The sequence below is a fragment of the Macadamia integrifolia genome, chromosome 1 (genome assembly GCF_013358625.1).
Source record: "Macadamia integrifolia cultivar HAES 741 chromosome 1, SCU_Mint_v3, whole genome shotgun sequence".
In the NCBI taxonomy this organism is placed as follows: domain Eukaryota; kingdom Viridiplantae; phylum Streptophyta; class Magnoliopsida; order Proteales; family Proteaceae; genus Macadamia; species Macadamia integrifolia.
Window position 1 is genome coordinate 6,435,195 of NC_056557.1, and position 19,901 is coordinate 6,455,095.

General features: G+C 38.2%; 1 protein-coding gene and 1 pseudogene across 1 annotated transcript; one reads left to right on the forward strand and one right to left on the reverse strand.

Moving 5' to 3' along the window:
- Positions 1–755: 755 nt before the first annotated feature.
- On the reverse strand, positions 756–3,549 carry LOC122093944 (annotated as a pseudogene).
- A 13,139-nt stretch (positions 3,550–16,688) lies between these two features.
- Positions 16,689–18,738, forward strand: LOC122078476 (uncharacterized GPI-anchored protein At4g28100-like). The gene is made up of 2 exons (XM_042644466.1): positions 16,689–17,513; positions 18,248–18,738. The coding sequence occupies exons 1-2, from the start codon at positions 16,845–16,847 to the stop codon at positions 18,602–18,604; spliced, it is 1,026 nt and encodes a 341-aa protein (XP_042500400.1). The 5' UTR covers positions 16,689–16,844; the 3' UTR covers positions 18,605–18,738.
- The last annotated feature ends 1,163 nt before the right edge of the window (positions 18,739–19,901 follow it).

Genomic DNA, 19,901 nt, shown 5'->3' on the forward strand with positions numbered 1-19,901 from the left:
GATGCCTCATGTGGATTCAAATGTTACCAATATATTGTCTATGAAAGAATATTCTCCGAGTACTACTCTCAAGGTGGGTGGACGGTGCATCCAAGACAAAAGTAGGAATGTTCTTCATTTCTTGGCGATTGTGGCTTATGGGGGTGTAAAATGCAAATAATGGTTTTAGATTGGAATGCTTTAGAATTTTAAATAGGGCTTTCACAAGCCCTCTCATAAAAAAGTGAGGTCCCCTCATACATAGCGTGCAAATTCCTTCCCATGCTGGTACCATGGAAACCCTCTCTCTCTTTTATTAACATGCAAAACCCTCGCTCTTTTAAATAATGCTAACTATAGTAAACAAAGAAAAAAAAAATATATATATAACATAATAGATTTTTTTTTAATTGTAAAGGTGGGATATGAACCTCCTTGTTCATCCTAGAGATGCGCTTCTAGCACAGTAGCGCAACTAGCCAGTGAAAGCATAGCGTAAATCCAAGTAAAGTTTATGTGTTCGGCCCTCCTGCCCCGGCCCTCTCTAAAATAATAGTAGTAGGTAGTAATAGTGTAGCAATAAGTAGCCTATGGACCCCTGCTGGCCCCTTGTGGATCTTAAGACCATGCATATGAAGATATGGGAATTGCTTATTGTGGTCCCCATTTTGTTGATGAAAATAACACAGAACAAATAGGATCCAAAATATTAAAAAAAAATAAAAAATAAAAAAATCAATAATCCATAATTAGATGTTGGAGCTTATTGTACAGAGGTACATTTAAAGACCTCAAAACAATCATACAAAAAAAGCAGATTTTCACTTATTTTTAATTTTCTCTTAACATAAGGGAGAGGGATAGGTATGCCGCCGATATCAAGTATGCTAGCGGATAGCACCAATAAGATCATATGATTGAGTATCATTCAGAAAGAATATGAGGGTCATTTCAGAAAAAAAGGGAAGAGAGAGATAGACACAATGGGTGCTAGCATACTTGATATCGACAGCATACCCAACCTTTTCCCTTAACATAAACATACGAGAAATGTTAGCTCCAACAAGAAGAGACTCGCACAAAAATGGCTCTCTGGTGAGTTATTCACAGTCGGTGTGTGAGATTTTTAGCAAGTGGGAAGATCTTTTGGTGGTGGTAATATGGATTGCTTTTGGCCTTCTCCATCTTCTACCACAAAAGCCGTCTTCAATCCCCAACTCGTGTGGAGCTCCAAATGACAATGCATGAACCATACACCTAGAAATATATTACATCCATAATTAGAAATATAGATGTGAGTGATCTGATGTATAGACTTATAGGTACTTGGGCACTCTCATTTTAGCCGCTAAATTTTAAAGATGAGTTCTATCCAGTCCTTGATACAATTTTCCGAGTGTAGATTGGGTTCTCATATGAGAACCATTCTTGTACAGTCTGATCCACACAAATGGAATCCGTCACATGGTTTTTCCTTAGGTAGATTCCATCTATGTGGATCAGTCCTGTACTAGAGCCATTCTCGTATGAGAACCTGATCTGCTCTCCATTTTTCCTGCATTACTATAACTATTACTAATAAAAATATACCTGGATTGTCAGCTCTGAACCTTATTGCAGCCCAACCTCCAGTGGGAACTCCAACAGTGTTTCTCTCAGGAGGATCCACCAAGTTATATTTTGCGGGGTCTTTCGCCAGATCGTAGTTTTCGATTCCCATTCCAACCACAAAGAAATTGTAACCATGGAGGTGGAACGGATGGGACTCAACAGTGAGAAGATTAGTGTCTTGAAGAACCAACTCCACGGTAGAATTATAGGCAATCTTACAGAGTCTAGTACCTAAGGAAATTCCAAAGTTTGCTGTAAGTGGGGCACCTGTGAAATTAAAGGAGTGGGAGGACGGTCAGGGAAATCTGTCCTAAATACTCCCTTGATGTTGAAATAATGAGCTTGAAGAAGCCCTATTTTGGACATCACAAAAGTGATATTGTTCAAGGAAGCTGTGAGTTGTGTTCCATTTTGGCAAGTAGGACATGGGTTCATTCCCAAACCAATAGTATAGAAAAGATGCCTATCCACATTGAGGGGAACCTTTGCAGGGAATTTAGCAGAGTTTAGACTCCTAAGCTTGCTGGTGTAGTTCATTGCAAAGGATGTATCATTTGGTGCAGGCAAATGAGGTAGGCTTGGAATCACAGCATTTGGAATGCCTTTGTATTGAAGGATTGCAGTGGCAGTTTTGTCGTCTACGGTAAGTGAAGCATCCATGAAAGGTCTAGCAGCCATGAAGTATCTGTTTGGAATTTGGTTAGCCTGAACAAGGACATTTGTGGTCTGGCCAGGTCCTACAAGTAGAGTTTGAGTAGTGAAGGGCTTGGTGTAAACTGCATCAATCTCCACAATCGTCATGTTGCGTCCAGCAATCGCGAAAAAAAGCTTGTCGTTCATGGCAGCATTGATGATTCTCAAGAGGTAGGACTTCCTTGCTCTACCTCCATTGCATAAGTATCTAAAGCAAAGCAAAAGGAATGAGTAATTAGCGTTAGAGTTTTTCCCAGCCTGGCTATTGACTAGCCTTCAACACCTTATACTGTTAAGGAGTCCCTTTCACTTTCACCTACAAGTTCGAACTTTTGGGATGGAAACTTTAAATGATACCAGGAATTTTCTTACACTTATCAGAACATGGAAAGAATGGTCCTGGCTTCCCATTGATGGTATGAGCATCTGATGCTGTAGGTGGCAAGCCCAACTTGTTACCCTTCTTCACCTCTTCTTCAACATCAGTATTCCACCATTCTCCTGCAATATGACAAGCAAGAATTAGAGTCCAGTCCTTGCCTGATCTTCACAATAGCTAGCTTTAGTACTACTTATCCAAGAGTATATTAAACTCCATGTGAGGCTGTGGGAATAGAAATGGGGTTCCTTGTTTAGGCATGATCACAATGGCACCATGGACTGTTGCCCTCAGCCAAAAAATATGTGCATGCCACCATAGGGTTCCCCTTTGGCCTGTGACATTGAAATCATAAGTGTAGCTATTCCCAGTCTGGATTGGACACTGTGTTATATAAGCAGGTCCATCTGCCCAGCCATTGCGGAACTGCTTCAATCCATGCCTGCGAAAGCCAACGAGTGTTTAGTTTGTGTGAGATTACCATAAGTTGAGGTTTGATAACATATGAAATTGATCTAGATCATCACATTACCAATGGATAGACATGTTATATTGAGCAGAGTTTGTAACATTGACTTGAACTGTATCTCCTCTAACATAAATAGTAGGTCCTGGGAATATCCCATTTACAGTTACAATGGGCTTGGTATGACACAATCTGCTCACATTTTTCCCTTGAATCTGGAAACAATGAAGAAGAGAAGTAGATCAATGATGGGAAGGCCAAGTTAAGTGCAAATCATAAAAATTGATAGAAATGTAAATTCAAAACCACTCACATCAAACTGATACTTCTTCAATGCTGCTTCAGCAGACAAGGAAGGGATGCCAAAGAAGAACAAGAAGAGAATGAGAGATGATGAGTAGAAAGTGCCTTTTCTTGCCATTTTTGGTCAAAATTTTTGAGACCCAAGTAAATTGTATGTGAATATGAGATATTTATATGTTTATTTTAGAGGGAGGTTAGGGTTGGCTATCAGTTTGTTAGAAGAAGGGAGATGGTGTAGTTGATTAGGTATGGGATGTGAAGGGCTTATCGAATGCCTAAGCTTGCAAGCAAATATTGATGGGGACTTGTCTGGGTTATTGACTTAGAGGCTAGGGAATGAGAAGAAGTTCAAAGACAAGACAGGCCAAGAAGAAGAAGGGTGGAGAATCACCTGCAACTTTAAAACATTAGAGGGCTTCTGCAAAGAGAGGTACATGAGGCCAACCTACTTACACTGAGCTTTGCCGTTAAGGGAAAGGAATAGCTTTTAGACTTTCCACCATTGTTTACCATTGACTCTTTCTTTATTTACTTCCTCTTCCATTGCAAACACTGCGCCCATTGGTAAAGTTGGACGAACCATATTTCTTACTGCCTCCTTTCTTTCTCATGGCAATAGTTACTAAAACCAATGGCCACTGGCCACCTCAAAATATGGCCCACTTTGTGATTCCTAAATTTTTTTTTTCTTATATCGGAAAAATTCCATAATATTCAAACAACTATCATTCGAAGGGTTTTACTTTGTGTATCCACGGTTGATTACATTGAGCCTACCATTATTATCTGCATTTCCTTCATCCTACATTAAGGTGGCCATCTTTATTTGGTAGGGAATAAAGAGTACTACAAAAAATAATGACGTCGACTTTCATTATTACTCTATCTTATATGATTCACATTTGGATAAAGTAGCATCATTGATCTAGAAGACCATGGTCCATCCAGAATTTGTAAATCTCTACCTCTTACACCCGGAACCTGTTACAGTAAAAAATTACTTCCATCCCTTGGATCAAGGTGATTTGGTTTAAAGGATCAATCCACATGCATAGATTTCTTTCTTAGAGAACTATCACTTGCACCCTTCCAGTCCTGGGTTGCATTCATCTGCAATCCCCGTTAGTATCCCTAGTTATTATCTCTGTTAGAATGCCATTGAAGATATTTATCATTTATTCTTCTCTTGTCCGTTTTCTAGAAAGATCTAGTTGAATGTTCTTTCCAAGGGTTGGTTTGTCCCTAGGTTGATGGAGTCATTCATTTACGAATAGGGCTGGGTTTTGTAGCACTTCAATGGAAACTCTATCTATGATACTATTGGCCGTCTTGCCTTCTGTGCAACAATCTACCATATTTAATACGAGCGTAACATGAATAGGTAGACTTCCTTATCCAAGAATTACCACTAGACTTGATTTGCTATTGCCTTTTATCTCTCATTATCTTATCTTCCTGTCATGATAATGTGAGAAACCAGTTTATTGCTAAGTCCTAAGATATCCCAGTGCTTGGGTGGCCTTTGTTGGAGGGTTTTTTCCACTCCATGTTGTTTTCATTTCCTTTGCTTTACATATGAAAAATATCCCTTATTCTAATGTTGGTATAAAGGAAGTATAATACATAGCAAATGATGGGCATAGACATGAACAAGGGAACTGTAGATATAAGGTCCCCAACCATTAAAGAGGAAGACGTGGGTGTCAAAGACACATACAAATATAAACAAGTCTCCTTCTCAAGAAAAATATTAATGAATACAATAATGTGTTTAATACATAAACAAATAAATTAATTAATCAAGAAAATAATAATAACAAAAGAAGCTTAGAATTGATTCTTTTGCATCCACTACTTATTCCCATCAACCTTGATGGAAAGGATCCAAGAGGGTCTCCGGAAATGAGTAGGCGCAGGCCTAAGCCAACCCCGGCCACCGATCATGTCCTTTGTCAAGAAGGGCTTGGCCTCTGCATCCGTGAGGTTTCACGACCATTTAACCCTTCCTGAAGAAGCCGCTTCTGGTCCGTAATTCTTGTACACTCCATAATATGCATTGCTATAGTCACAATCACAACAACAACATTAAATGTTGAAGTTTCATGCGAGTGACAAAAGTAATAATCCCAGATCGGATGTGTGAGAGGTCTAATATGGAGACTTATAGGTATTATATAGTGGGTTGAGACTTAGAGTGAAAAATCATATATTATAAGATTGAGAAAATTGCATTGCCACCCCCTGAACTTTGGTCATTATTCAATGCCACCCCCTGGAGTTTTCGAAACACCAAAGACACCCCCTGAAAATTCAAACAATTCCAAATCAGTCCCTACCATTAGCAGACCCGGTTAAATCTGTTAGTTTTTTTTTCAAAATGCCTAAAACACCCCCATATGGTGTGAGTGGGCAATATTACCCTCCCTTGCTCTTCTTCTAAACTCATATGAACTAAATCCCCGAACCGAGAAGAGAAACCTGCAACTACCGTGAGCACTGCTCCCTTCCGACATACCGTCATGAGCACCTCTCCCCTCCGGCGTGCGATCATGAGGAATGAATACCAAATGAGAATTTTTAATTTTTTTTTACACCTACATTAGCTAGGCAAACCAAACATTGAAAGGCATTTCTAGGTTTGACAAAAAGAATCAAGACAAAGATGACTATTACATGTAGAGATACAAAAAGCGAAAGGGAAAATCTCTCTCGGCTTTTCATACTCCATTATAGTGTTTAGAAGTGTTTTAGTACTTAGTAGTTTATACTATCGAAGATCCTAAACTTTACAGACAAATGAAGGAATAGTCATGAGATACAAGTAAGGTATACTTCGGAATGTGACCCTTTTTTTTTTCCAGCTTCTCTCCTCCCTACTTCTCACTTTCACACGATCCGATTAATCCAAAATCAACGCCTACTCCCTCCTCTTCGAAACTGAAAAATTACTCCTCCCTTCAAGCTTTGAATAACGGAAATCACATATTTCTGGCCAGCTTTTGAGAGACGTATATCTCATCTGGTATTCATTCCTCTCTCTCTCTCTCTCTCTCTAGACTAGGTTTAGGGTTTCAGCAAGGTCTTGGCGATGGCGATGATTGTAGAGTCCTTGTTTCTTCTCGATTTTGTGAAACAGAGACATTCATATGAGGATTGAAGACATTCATATGAGGATTGAATGATCGTACGCCGGAGGGGAGAGGTGCTAAGAAGGGCAAGGGAGGGTAATATCGTCCACTCACACCACATGGGGGTGTTTTAGGTATTTTGAAAAAAAAAATAACATACATTCTATCACTTAATAGGGTCTGCTAACGGCAGGGATCGATTTGGAATTGTTTGAATTTTCAGGGGGTGTCTTTGGTGTTTCGAAAAATCCAAGGGGTGACATTGAATAACGACCAAAGTTCAGTGGGTAACAATGCAATTTTCTTTATAAGATTTGATGTGAAGGTGATTTGAAGGATGTGAAAGAAGTACCTATGTGTGGATGGACGACCCAGTCATGCCATCCTTGAGGCAGAACAACACTAGACATGAAAGTCTTGGCGAACACCCTAGAGTAAGCTTCCCATGGCCTTCCTAAGACACAAGTGCCCACTCCTGTGATCTTGCAACCTAGAAATGTGTAGCCGGTGTTCTTAGAGGGTGATTCTCTTTGCTGTGTCGTGATTGCACCGATTCCTTCCGGTTGCGAATGCAGATGGCATTTCTGTATAGGAGCAACCCAACCCAGAACCCATAAGAAGTTTTGAATTGATTCTGTTAGAGAGAGAGAGAGATAGAGAGAGAGAGAGAGGAGAGAGAGAGAGAGGATACCTATAAGTCCCTGGCTTAATCCATATGAAGACATTGTCCACGTTATTAGATGGCACAACATCAATAGCATCTTGTATCTTCTTAAAATCGCCATTTCCTGATTGATCAACCTTGACAAGAAGGGCAGTAGACCAATCAGTGGAAGTTGGATGAGAAGAAACCATGAGAGAAGAGTAAGCCATGGCAACAAGGAGAAGAAGAACACAAACACAAATTTGAATCCCCATTGACCCACCACCCATGTGTATTTGTACCATCTCTTTGTCTCGATGGTGGTGCAGAGAATTAGAAAGTCTTTCATTAAATGAAGGGAAGCTATACCCTAACACATGGACACGAAATGAAAGAAAGAATGACACAGAGAACGAGACAGCTAAGGCATCGTTTGACAACATTTTGTTTCTGTTGTTTTTGCATTTTCTTATTCCCCGAAACGGAGAAACAATTTAAAAAACGTTTGATAAAGTTGTTCTGTTTCACCCATTTTTAGAAACATAAATCAAAATTTATGCCTATTTACAATTCTAGAAACGACTTTCACGAAGTTTCTAAAAACAAATTTGAGAGAAAAAAAAAAGGTCGTTGTGCTTGTAAATCTCTCAACTATTTAAACTTAAAAAGAGGCAACCAAACCCTGTCTCCCTTTTGGGCATCTAATGATACTGTTAGGTTTCTTGGTGGCATTATGTCTGGCAAAAACGTTTCGAGAAATAGGTTTATCAAACATCAAAAAATTCATTTTTGTTTCCGAAAACGTGAAAAGCCATTTCTACTGTTTCTAAACTTAGAAACAGCAGAAACATTATCAATAGCATCAACTATTAAATGTTTGGTAAACCCTAACCAATATTCTCCAACGATTTTAAGAAGATACAAGATGCTTTCGATGCTATGCCATCTAATAACGTGGACAATGTCTTCATATGGATTAAGCCAGGGACTTATAGGTATCCTCTCTCTCTCTCTCTCTCTCTCTCTCTCTGGTGATTAACCTTCACAGCTCATATCAGCCATTGTTAGGATACGATGTCTTGTATTTCGCCAACTTGTATGAGTGGATTGATTCTAAAGGGCCATTGCAAGGCCGAGGGTCCAAAGGTTTGGAGAAATTGGCCTTAATGAACTGGTAAGTCCATCCCAGGGGGAATTATATGAGTATTTTGGTAAATTATCTTTATAAAGTTTAGCTATATAATTGGAGTGAGGGTTCTTCACTATAATCAATTTGATAGAGGTGGGAGGATGAGCCACTGTAACACTACTCTTCATTGATATTGAAGTAAGCAAATCTCATCACACAATGAACGTAGTCAATCTAGGTAAATTGTGTGATTGAATGTTTGCAATTCTCATTCATTTTACTGCCTCGTTTTAGGTTTTCTACACCCATTTCTTATACTTAAGCATTATGTATATAAAGAATAAGTTATAGCTTAAAGATATAAATGAAAAACAGAATCAGGGCTAACTAGTTCTTTATTGGGTTGATTTCTTGTCGGTATCTAAACTTTTGTTTTCTTTGCAGAGAAAAAGTAGTGGTTCCAGCGAACAAGCCTTTCATAACATTGGGTGGATCGAAGGCTAGTACAACCATTATAACAGGTACTTTGTGGGCCGATATCTCACAATACAGGTACTTAACAAGGTCAACCCCAATCCAAGAGATGGCCGGCTTCTTACCTACACTGTAAGCAATACTTGAATAGGATTATTGATTACAATGTTCACAGAAAGAGAATTTCAAATTAGGAAGGAAGACCTTTAGACCTCCTTACTTATCGAATGAGTTACATCGCGTAAGCGCATAAGGTGCCCTGAAGTTTGGTTTTTTGGAAGCTGTAATGACACATTCTATTGCCATCAACATATTGTACGTAAGCTATGGAGTTGATGGATTGATAATTGTGGAAACCTAAAAATGGCTTCATTAAAATTGTATGAACCTATATTGGTGATAAGGATTCTAGTCTTTCCTATATTCCCCATACGACTCAAATTAAGGCTCCATATATATGGTTGCTTGGGAACTTAAAGGTAGTGGGGTCAATCGATTGGTTGGGGTCGGTTTTAGTTTGATTTTGTTGGTTTTGATATGAGAATGAGTGAAATCGAAACATGAACCAATAATGATGCATAGATTTTTTTTATCGGCTAAGTTTTGATTTGATTTGGGTTTACTATGTATTTCTTTTGCTAAAGGTCAGAAAAATATTATTAAAAAAGAATGAATGCAATATAAAATGGAACCAATGAAGAAAAGGAATTCAGGTTGTAGTCCACATTCGGCATGGCCATCAGCAAACTAACAACCTAAATCAACTTAACTAATAAAGGGGAATTTTTTTTGTAAATTCAGTGAAGTCTATATCTCGGACAATCTTGAGCATCCCAACCAATATTCTCCAAAGCAAATCGAGGAGGTATATACCAAGTCATTGAAGTTCTCGTTGCAGTCGTATGTTTAGCTAAACCATCAGCAACCAATGTAAATGTATTCAAAATTAAAAATTGTTTTTTTTTCTTGATTTTGGGTTAGTATCGGTTTCTTATCGGATTGTATTGGTTTTTGTCTAGTTCTTTAAGTTTGGTTTGATGTCCTATCAGTTTCAATGTGGTTCGGTTTGATTTTGGTCTCAAAATACCTTAGCCCGAAACCTCATCCAACAAGCTCATATCTTAATTCGATTTTGATTTGGCTTCTATTGGTTTGGGGTTGCAGTGTCAACACCCCTACTTAAAGAGTAAAGAAATGAAAATTTTCAAACTTTGGTAATATTCAATATAATTGTATAAAATATTTAACTTTCATGCTAAAGTTTTTTGTTCAAGAGTGGACCCTACACCATAGATACAGAGGTGTGCAATGACCATTGTGCCCTTCCTGGGGGAGTGCACCCATATGTCTAGGCGCAGGGTACTCTAAGACAGAAAACACTTGCCCTTAAATTTCTTTTCATATATAGTAATCAACAACGTATATAGACAGACTTTTAGATGTAATTTTTTGGGGAAGGGTTATCTGAACCCACCAACGTATCCTACAACCCCTCAAAACTAGTAGAAGAACTTGAGTCTATTGACTGAAAGAATCACCTCCATTATCTGTAAAAAAAAATATTGAAGAACTACTACTAGATCTTGAACAGGGGAAGGGTACTCCTGGCTTCTAATAAACACCAACTCAGATAGGCTCCAACATAAACTCCTCCAAGACTGTGAGAGAGAGAGAGAGAGAGAGAGAGAGAGAGAGAGAGAGAGAGAGAGAGAGAGAGAGAGAGAAGTTTGTTGATGTTTGTTTAATGGCTTGTGGCCCAAGGATCAAAGGTTGAATTTGAATGCTTTGCTTCAATTGCATATGTGGCCCTTCTTTTTTTTGGCACCTAAAGTGTTTAAAATAATGTGGGAATCGAAACTTGGAGAATACTGTTTACGTATACCTAACCAAAGTGTTAGGATGTGTTTGGTTACATAATTCATTGGAGTTTTATTTCAGATTTGGCAATGAGTCCATAGAGAGTGTTTCTCTTGAATCATATTTATTTTTAAGATTTCCCGGAAAACTATTTGGTTACCCATCCTAATTTTTGTGATTCTTTTGAATCACCACTTAATATAGACTATTTATATGAGGGCTAGGATTATGTGTGTTAAATATGAGTTTTGCTATTTACCTTATTTCTTAGATGAACCACATTTAGCTTTACAAGGTGTTTCAAATGAATTAATTTATACCTAACCAAAGTGTTAGGATGTGTATGGTTACATAATTCATTAGAGTTTTATTTCAGATTTGGCGATGAGTCCATAAAGAGTGTTTCTGTTGAATCGTATTTATTTTTAAGAGTTTCCGGAAAACTATTTGGTTACCCATCCTGATTTTTATAATTCTTTTGAATCACCACTTAATATGGACTATTCATATGAGGGCTAGGATTATGTGTGTCAAATATGAGTTTTGCTATTTACCTTATTTTTTAGATGAACCACATTTAGCTTTACAAGGTGTTTCAAATGAATTAGTATTTCTAAGTAGAACCAACTCAAAAAACAACCAAACAATTTAAAAAAAAGAAAATCGTGTTTCATTAGAAAGACTTTCTAACGGATTATGTAATCAAACACATCCATGTCAGCTCTCCTTCAAGAGTTGAAGTGTGAACCTGACTCAACCTCTCAAGTCCCAAGAGTAAATGCATGTATGCATGGTATTTGATACTCTGTATCTTTTGTTTCAAATCAAAGATAGAGAGTTGAGGCTCTGTAATGCACCTGCAAGGAGAGAAAGGTATGGGTCCAAGAAATATCATTCTCTCCTTCTCTTTTCAACCACAGGATGTCAGTATCTAACTTTCTAATTCAACTACGGGAAGGGTATTTTGGATATTTGCTAATAGAGATCTTAGAAGTTCAATCATATTGTCAAATCATTGTAGATGAAGATATTCTCTCTTCACTAAAACTTTCGTCAATATGTATTAGGAATATACATTTATTCGTTGGTAGTAACACACCTTCAAGCAAAGAAGAAGAAAAAATGCCATTGTAATCAATAAAGTTTGCTGTCCATTTGGTGGTCGAAATTGAACATAACTTGAAGTTATCAATTGGACAATCTGATTTTGGATGAGTAATAATATGTTTCAGTATGTCCCTTAGGGTGTGAAAAAACAGAAGTGACTTGTCATTATTTATGGGTTGTGTCCATGGATCTAAGTATTGGTATTGGATTGTTTGTATCGGGTGATCTGCATTGGTTTCGCAAGTGTTCGATCCTGGTACCTAGTTGATATCGTATCGACTGAACAGTACAGACCAAGGGTGAAAAAAAAAAAAGCATGGGTATTTCTGTTCAATATAGGCAATCCGATATCAATCCATTCTGATACCAGAACGGTTTTGAGGATGACTGATACCTATTCTAATACCGAGCTCTAAAACCATGTTTGTGTCCTAAATTTAATTCATATATATATATATATATATATGATTAATTTAATGTCATATCAATCATATAAACTTTCTGCATTATGTTATCTTCGCTCAATTCTATTGTTGAAATTTATTAGATAATTTGCACCAAAATAAATAGGGAAATTATTAACATAACAATGGTCTGTTATTTATCCAAACATAACAAGACCCTCTTTAGAAATACAATAGGGATGCGATTGGAAATACATTATAAAGATAATTAGGGAAACTCATATTCACTGCTGATAATAAGGAAAAAGTCGATAAAATGGAAGACCTTAATTAGCTTTTGTAACGAGGGGTTAAATTGTAATTCAACGCAATCCATCTTCCCCAAACGTCTCTCCGTTTCCAACTATGAACCAGTCCAACCACTATCTCTTGTTTCTGGAAGAGGTAATAGCCTTACCACCTCTCCCTTGTTCCCTCAGTTGATATCCATACAATATCAATCCAAATTTTCCTGTATCTGATAAACAATTAAGAGATAGAAGCCACCACTCAAAATCCATATGCAACTAGTCTTCTCCATCGTATGCTGCGTCTTCTGATTTCCCACTCTCTTCTCACTTGCACTGTCCTTAGCCATGACCACAAGGTTTATGGCTTGTCACCTGCCCCCAAACTGATTGTTAAGAACAAAGATGGAGCGTCTTTGGCTCCCTACTTGATTATTCATTATAGTTGATAATGGGTATCATAAAGATGTCTCTCTCTTATCAATCCTAGTCCACACTTCATAGGTACACTAAAAGGAATCAATTCTAGAGGGAGGTGGGCTTCCATTCTATAAGGCACATGGAGAGAATGCTATGGAATACATTGGGAAGAACCCTAAAATTTTTGAGGTTTTCAGAAGTTGTGTGTTTGAATACAAAGTCGTGTTCATGAAGAGGGTCCTTAACGCATATGAAGGGTTTGAAGGCCTGCAAGTTCTAGTTGATGTAGGCGGAGGGAATGGACAAAACCTCAGCATGATCATCTCCAAAACCCTAACCTCAAGCCGATCAGCTTGAAGCCTTGAACCTCTCCTTTTTCCTTCTTCTTCGTTCCCAACCTCTCATTCTCTTCTTCATTCTTCGTCCCAGCCTCAGTGAAGAAAAAACCCCAACGTAGGTTTAAGAAATAAGATGAAATGACTAAATTGCCTTTACAATTCCAATTGTGAATATATGTTGTGATTTTAATTTATAAAAGTGAAATGTCTAGTTTACCCCCATTTAATCCATTATTCAATAAAAAATTTCATGATAATTTGGTATTTTTACCCTTTTGTCCTTAATTTAGAATCTACTCCTTGGAAGAAAATAAGTCTCTTGAAATTTTGAACCACAAATTGTATCCCTATGAAAGAAAGGCATGTTGAGAAAAGGACCTATGCGTTAGTGCAGTAATCATGTCAGCAACCATTTATGCATACGATTGTCTCACTACCATATCTGCACAACTTGGGCACCAAACATAACCAACCCTCGTTACGCTAATAACTTCCCAAATAAATATTAGATAATTATAGAAGATCTTTAACTTGCAATTATATCAATTAAAGAAAACCATGTATTTAAGATCAAAGGGTAGACACAAATGAACTTCAAAGAAACCTAAACTAGAATTCACATCATATTTTGATGGGATCCTTAGAGGTGGAATAAGAAAAGTAGGAAGAAATTAAATCAATGGCTATTCTTTCAGTTTCAGTGTTTCATTTCATGGGTCCCAAGTTTCCAAACACCAACATCAAAGAAGATTTGTTAAGATGAAGAATGAACTCAATTGGACAATAGATAGCGTATGTCTATTTATTTATTTTTTTTTTTTCATTTTCCATCTTGTCATAGGGATTAATATGAAAGCTATTATCTCACATCGGATGTGAATTTTGAAAGCTTGTAAGGGTTTTGACACCCTATACTTAATGGCTAGATTCTAGGGTGAATTCTAGCCGAGTCTCAACATCATGTTCAACAATATATGACTTTAGTCCATTCTTTTCTTGGAGAAAAAAATGTTGCCATCACTCTGGTCAAATCCATTTGATATGGTTGATTTTTTACCCCGAAAAGTCCTGATATTGAATTAGATAAGTTGAATACATCAACCTTGTATATAGAGTCACGAAACTCCTTTTCTTTCGATACGTCTTTATCTATTTATCAAAATTCCTTTGCCTTTCACATGTTTAAGTGTATCCATAGTTAGACTCTTTGTTCTTTCTCCTCATCATTTTCTTGCAGTCCACACTAGTGCAAGCATATCCAATCTTTTGAAAAAAATATAAGTGATCCTAATTAAGTCATTTAGAAGAACCCATGAACAAACTAAAATTCTACCCAAAAACTAAAAGACAAGAGCTACTTGCACAAGAGCTTGCACATAATATAAGAGAAAGGGAAACACGAGCAACAAGGACAACAACCACCAACAAGGAAGCCTATAAAAAAGATAGTATTTTTTTTTTTCCAATGCTAGCTTAATCATGGATTTCACATCTATAGGGAAAAAAATGTATCGTTAGATATTTGTTACCTTTTGAATTTATCGGCTCACTACTTTATATCTTCATGGTATAAGGATGGTACGGAAGATTTGATTTGCAACAAATTATAAATTATAAACAAAGAAACCCTAACTTTAACTTGCAATTGTCAATTTTTTCTATTCTATATATGTTTAAATTTGATATGCACTCCTTAAGTCCTAACATTTGATTTCAGGATGAGTTTTTCCTAACTACTAACATGAGTGAATTTTCAAATCATAAGTTGAGTATGTTTAAATTGATACTTTTGTTGCGATTGATTGCCCACTAGATATTATCAGAAAATGAAGTTGATTAAAAATAATTTCTTCTATGTTTTTATTTATGGCTTATTTAAAAAAAAAATCATTAATGAATTTTTTTTTTTTAGATAAACATACGTTTGGTATCCCTTTTAAAGCCTAATCTCTTGTTTTCAACCCTTTATATATGCAGGTTGGATCATCTACTTCTCGTCTCCATGGGGAATAGGTATTGAACAGAGAATACGTATAAGTAAGTGCCTAATTGGTGTGATGAAATGAGAAGGAGGGTAGAGTTCTAGTAGGGGTAGGAGCGGATGGGTGCATGACTTGTGTTGCAATAGGGGGTACGGATGGGTGGGGTTGCAAGAATTCGGACTTGTCTTTCTTGTTAAATGTGGAAATAACGCTTTGATTTTGGGGATTTATAAGGCATGAGCATGTGCTGATTAAAGTTGTCCGCATAAATGTCGAAAAACAATTTTTTTTACCATAATACATAAATGGTTAATTGTTTTAGTGTTATTTTAATTTTATTTTAAATAAAAATGGAGTCATAAATGATACCAAACACCTACAAAACAAAAAATATGTTACATAAACAAAAATATAAATGACACCAAATGGATTTGGCTCTTCTATGGCGCAGGTGTGCTAGAGATCGTTTAGCACGGCTCCTCCTTTTGACATGTGGACTAAAGTTGATCTAAGGGCTTTAAGGGCTGAAGACGTAGGGAGGACTAAATCTATGGGATACATATGAACACTCAACCAAGAAACCCTTCTCTCTTCCACCACACCTTCATCGAAGAATTATTCGCAGTGTAAACTGAAACGAAGCTCTAGTATTCGATGTGCTCTCTCTCTCTCTCTCTCTCTCTCTCTCTCTCTCTCTCTCTCTGGCAAAACTCTACGATCTATGTTCAGAACCCGTGTGCAACCCCTATCCTTTTAGTTGGAATGTTAAATGAAATTTATTTTTGTTGCTTATGTACATTGATATTGCTCACCCACGGATTTCATCTTACCTCTTTGTAGGAATGTCAATGGGCCAGGTTGGGTTGGTTTCTTAAAGCCCCAGCCCAACCCTAAGGTCTCCTAATTCAACCCAAACTTAGCCTAGCCCTAGGTTGGACAAGGATATCTTAGTTCAGGCCCAACCCAACCTAGCCTTGATGGACCTTGATTGGGCCGAGCTTAGCCCAACCTAGCCTAGCCCAGTACTATTGGTTACTCGATTGCTTGATCTCGATGCATTACAAAAAACAACGACCAATGTTTTCGTATATGTAGATTATGTAAACGAAAGACTTTTTGCAAATCTTTTTCTATAAGTAACCAATTATAATTATTAACATATTTATATTATTATGTACTTATTATACAGGGTTGGATTGGGTTGGGTTGGGACCTCAACTCAAGCCCAGCCCAACCCAATTCAGGCCTAATTCAACCCTAGGCCACCTTATAGGCTGAAATCTCAGCCCAAGCTTTTTTCGGGCTTAGGGCTGATTCGAGCTGACAGGCTCCTTTGACACCCTCCCTCTTTGTACAAAAGTTTCTTTTTAACTTTAAAATTTTCACCTTCCTTCCTTCTAATTTCCAAGGAGGGGGCCAAGTCCCAGCATCCCAGGGCCCTCGTCCAGGCTGCCTTTTCGTCCCCGCCTTCCCTTGAAGGCCCAACCCAACCCAGCTTTCCAAAAGAACCCAAACCTCTTTTTCTCATCCTTGTCTTGGGTTGCGGCGTCACGTGCAACTTCCACCGTAAAAAGGCACACACCGCCCCACTGTCTCCAGTCTCCTCAGTCTCTCTCTCTCTGCGGCCTCACAGGTCTGAACGAAATGTCCCCAAATTATCCTCTCCAAGGCCTCCTCTTCTTCTTCTTCCTCCTCATTCCAGCAGGTCTGCCCGCTGCGCCAATAATGGCTGGACCAGACACAACCCTGATCCAGCCATTCTTCCCAACCCCATCTAACCCAGCCACGATCCCAGCCTTCCCCGAACAATCCGACCTGACTGGCTGCCCTCTCGACCTTCCCAATGAACTTTTCCACGCCATCAGCGACGCTTGCGGTGCTTCCAAGGCCAATAACGCAAATGCAAGAGCAGGGCTGAAGCAGAGTCGCTGCTGTCCCGTCCTGGCCGCCTGGCTCTACTCGGCTTACTCCGCCACGGCCCTTGGAAGGGCAGGCAAGAACAGGATGACCACCCATCCGTACGATCTTCCAGTGCTGCCTGACGACTCGGAGACTTGCGTAGGCAATCTGGAGAATGCGTTGCAGGAGAAGGGAATCCAGCTTCTGCAACCCAACGAGACCTGCGACCTCGTCTGTTGCTATTGTGGTATAAGGCTTCAACCCTTTAGCTGTCCTGAGGCATTCTCGGTTTCCAAAGATGGGAAGCTGGTTGGAGGTGAGAATGTGAAGCGCCTTGAGAAGGATTGTTTGAGCAACAATAAAGGCTTTTCGAGTCTTGCAGATTGTTCCAAGTGCTTGAACTCACTTTACCAGGTAAACTTCAAATCAAAGCTCTTAACTCCGGAGAGTGGAGATACGAACCCACGAAGGTTTCCACTTTCCAGTTTTTCGTTTCTTTTCAAAGTCCATTTGGTAAAGTTTCACAGTTTCTTCCTTCCCCGCAAAGGGTGTCTCAATCGGTCGGTTCGGTTTCAGTCTGGTTGAATCAATTTCGACGGTCTATTAAACCAACCATTAAGAAAGTTTTGGTTTTGGTTTTGGTTTTGATCTAGTTTGGTCTGCTTCTTATTGGTTTTTTGTTAGCGGTTTGTAATCGAATTGGCATCTGTTTTTGATCTGATCCAATTTTGGTTTTCCATGTATACATAAGAAAATCAATGGCGAAATTCTAGTCTGGTCTCGATTTCTTATCGGATTTGGTCTAGTTTTAAGTTGCGAATTCATTTGGTTTCGGTTTCTACCGGTTTTCTAAAACCTCAACTTGAAATCAAACTGATGATGGTCGATCCAATCGGTTCGGCTGAACTTTGACAATTGACACCCTTAAATAATTGAATCTCCTTGGGCTTCCTTCTTCTATCTGTGGTAAATTGGATGTAGGCATTTCCAAAAAACAAAAAAGGTAAATTGGATGTAGGAGTGTAGGACCCATTTGGTATTGGCAACGATTGATCGGGACCGTTTGTTAGTGAGTCCAGTTTATTGAAAGATGTGATCGGACGGTTAAATTTCTTTTGGTAAATGTAATTTTGGTCCATTTGTGGCAGCTTAACGAGGAGAAGATTGTGAATTCGAGTAAAGAAGACAGGGAGAGCAGAATGCATAACAACGACTGCGAGATGATGGGTCTGACGTGGCTGCTTGCCGAGAATCGAGCGGCTTACATTCCAATGGTGACTGCGGTCCTTCAGGCTCTCATGACGAGCACCGACGGCTCTGATCCTAAATCTTGTACCTTGACTGGAGATGGGATGCCCTTGGCCGTAGGATCTGATGAGTTGGATGGTCAATCTTCCTCCACCACCACCACCACCACCACCACCGCCCTTTTATCTCCTGTTCAACTCACCATCGCATCCGTTGCAATTTCTCTAGTGTATTTCTGTTGCTTCTTATCCATGTGATTTTAAGTTTTAGAGTTCAAATTAGTATTGTAATTGCGAAGGATTAGGGTCGAGAAAAAAATAAGTAAATTTGTAATTTTCTGGGTCTGTATGTGACTATGTATCATCACGAATTTTATGTGTTTTCTTTTTTTTGTTAGAAATCGGTCTATATATAAATATAAATATATATATATATATATATATTCATGTGTGACTGTCATCGCGAGGAGTCTGATTTACATAAATCAGAGATCTAAGGGTGAAACTAGGCCAATCCATCTTACGTGCTATCAATCTATCTTACATGCTAGGGATAGGGCTTTCCAAACAAAGGGAGTCAATCATGCTATTAGTCTCTCTAGAAGTACAGTGAAAGGAACAAGACAAAAAGTGGATAAGTATTTGATATTCTCATGGAGAGTATGGGTCTCCAGCCTTAGAGCCGGGTTGGACAAAAATCTTTCTCCTTTGTATACCCTTTTGTATAGTCCGTCCCGTGCCTTTATTGTTTTTTTTTTTCTTTTTGATATAATGCTTCTATTGGTGTTGCCTACCCTTTTTTCATAAATAGATTTCAGGAAGGAAGAGTACAACTCATGCCCTCTTAATTGTGAAGTGTTAATCTTTGCCAACCTGAACTTCTTTTTCCCCTGATGCTATTCTACTCATCATACGAAGGATGTGCCATAGACAACGAACAACATGTGATCTATGATGGTCAAGTATTTGGTAGAAGAACAAACTTACTTGATAGGGAATTTTAGCACAAAACAAGCGTGTTGTAGGATCTTGGCTCAAGGTAGAACAATGTTCTCTACTTTTGCTAGAATATCCTACCTTGTCGAGGAGAAATGAGTTTAAAAGAGGACAAGCCATGGTGTTTTATATCGATGGATTAAGGAGCAACTAAGACAGATTAATCACAATCAATTTTAAGGTAAATAATCAATCACAATTGATTTTAAGGTAAACAATCAATTAAAGACATCATCTTGTTTTGGTTCTTTAAAACTGTTGGAGAGTTCAATCTAAAACCTTAAAAAATGTCAGTTTGTGCATAATCATATGGGATTAGATTCATGACAATGAATCTAACCGTTTTCTCCGTGGAACTTCTTTGAATTTGATTATTCAAAGTTCAATGGTTGAGGAGGTATTGTGGTGACAATGGTATAAAGAGTTATTCTGGATGGTGATCTTTGCAACATCTATTATCTTTTCTTATGACATCCAACAGAAATCCCATCGTGGTCGATCGTTGCAACTATGTAAAGGGCTGTTGTTCTTTTTGTTTTTTTGGTAGAAGGGCTGTTGT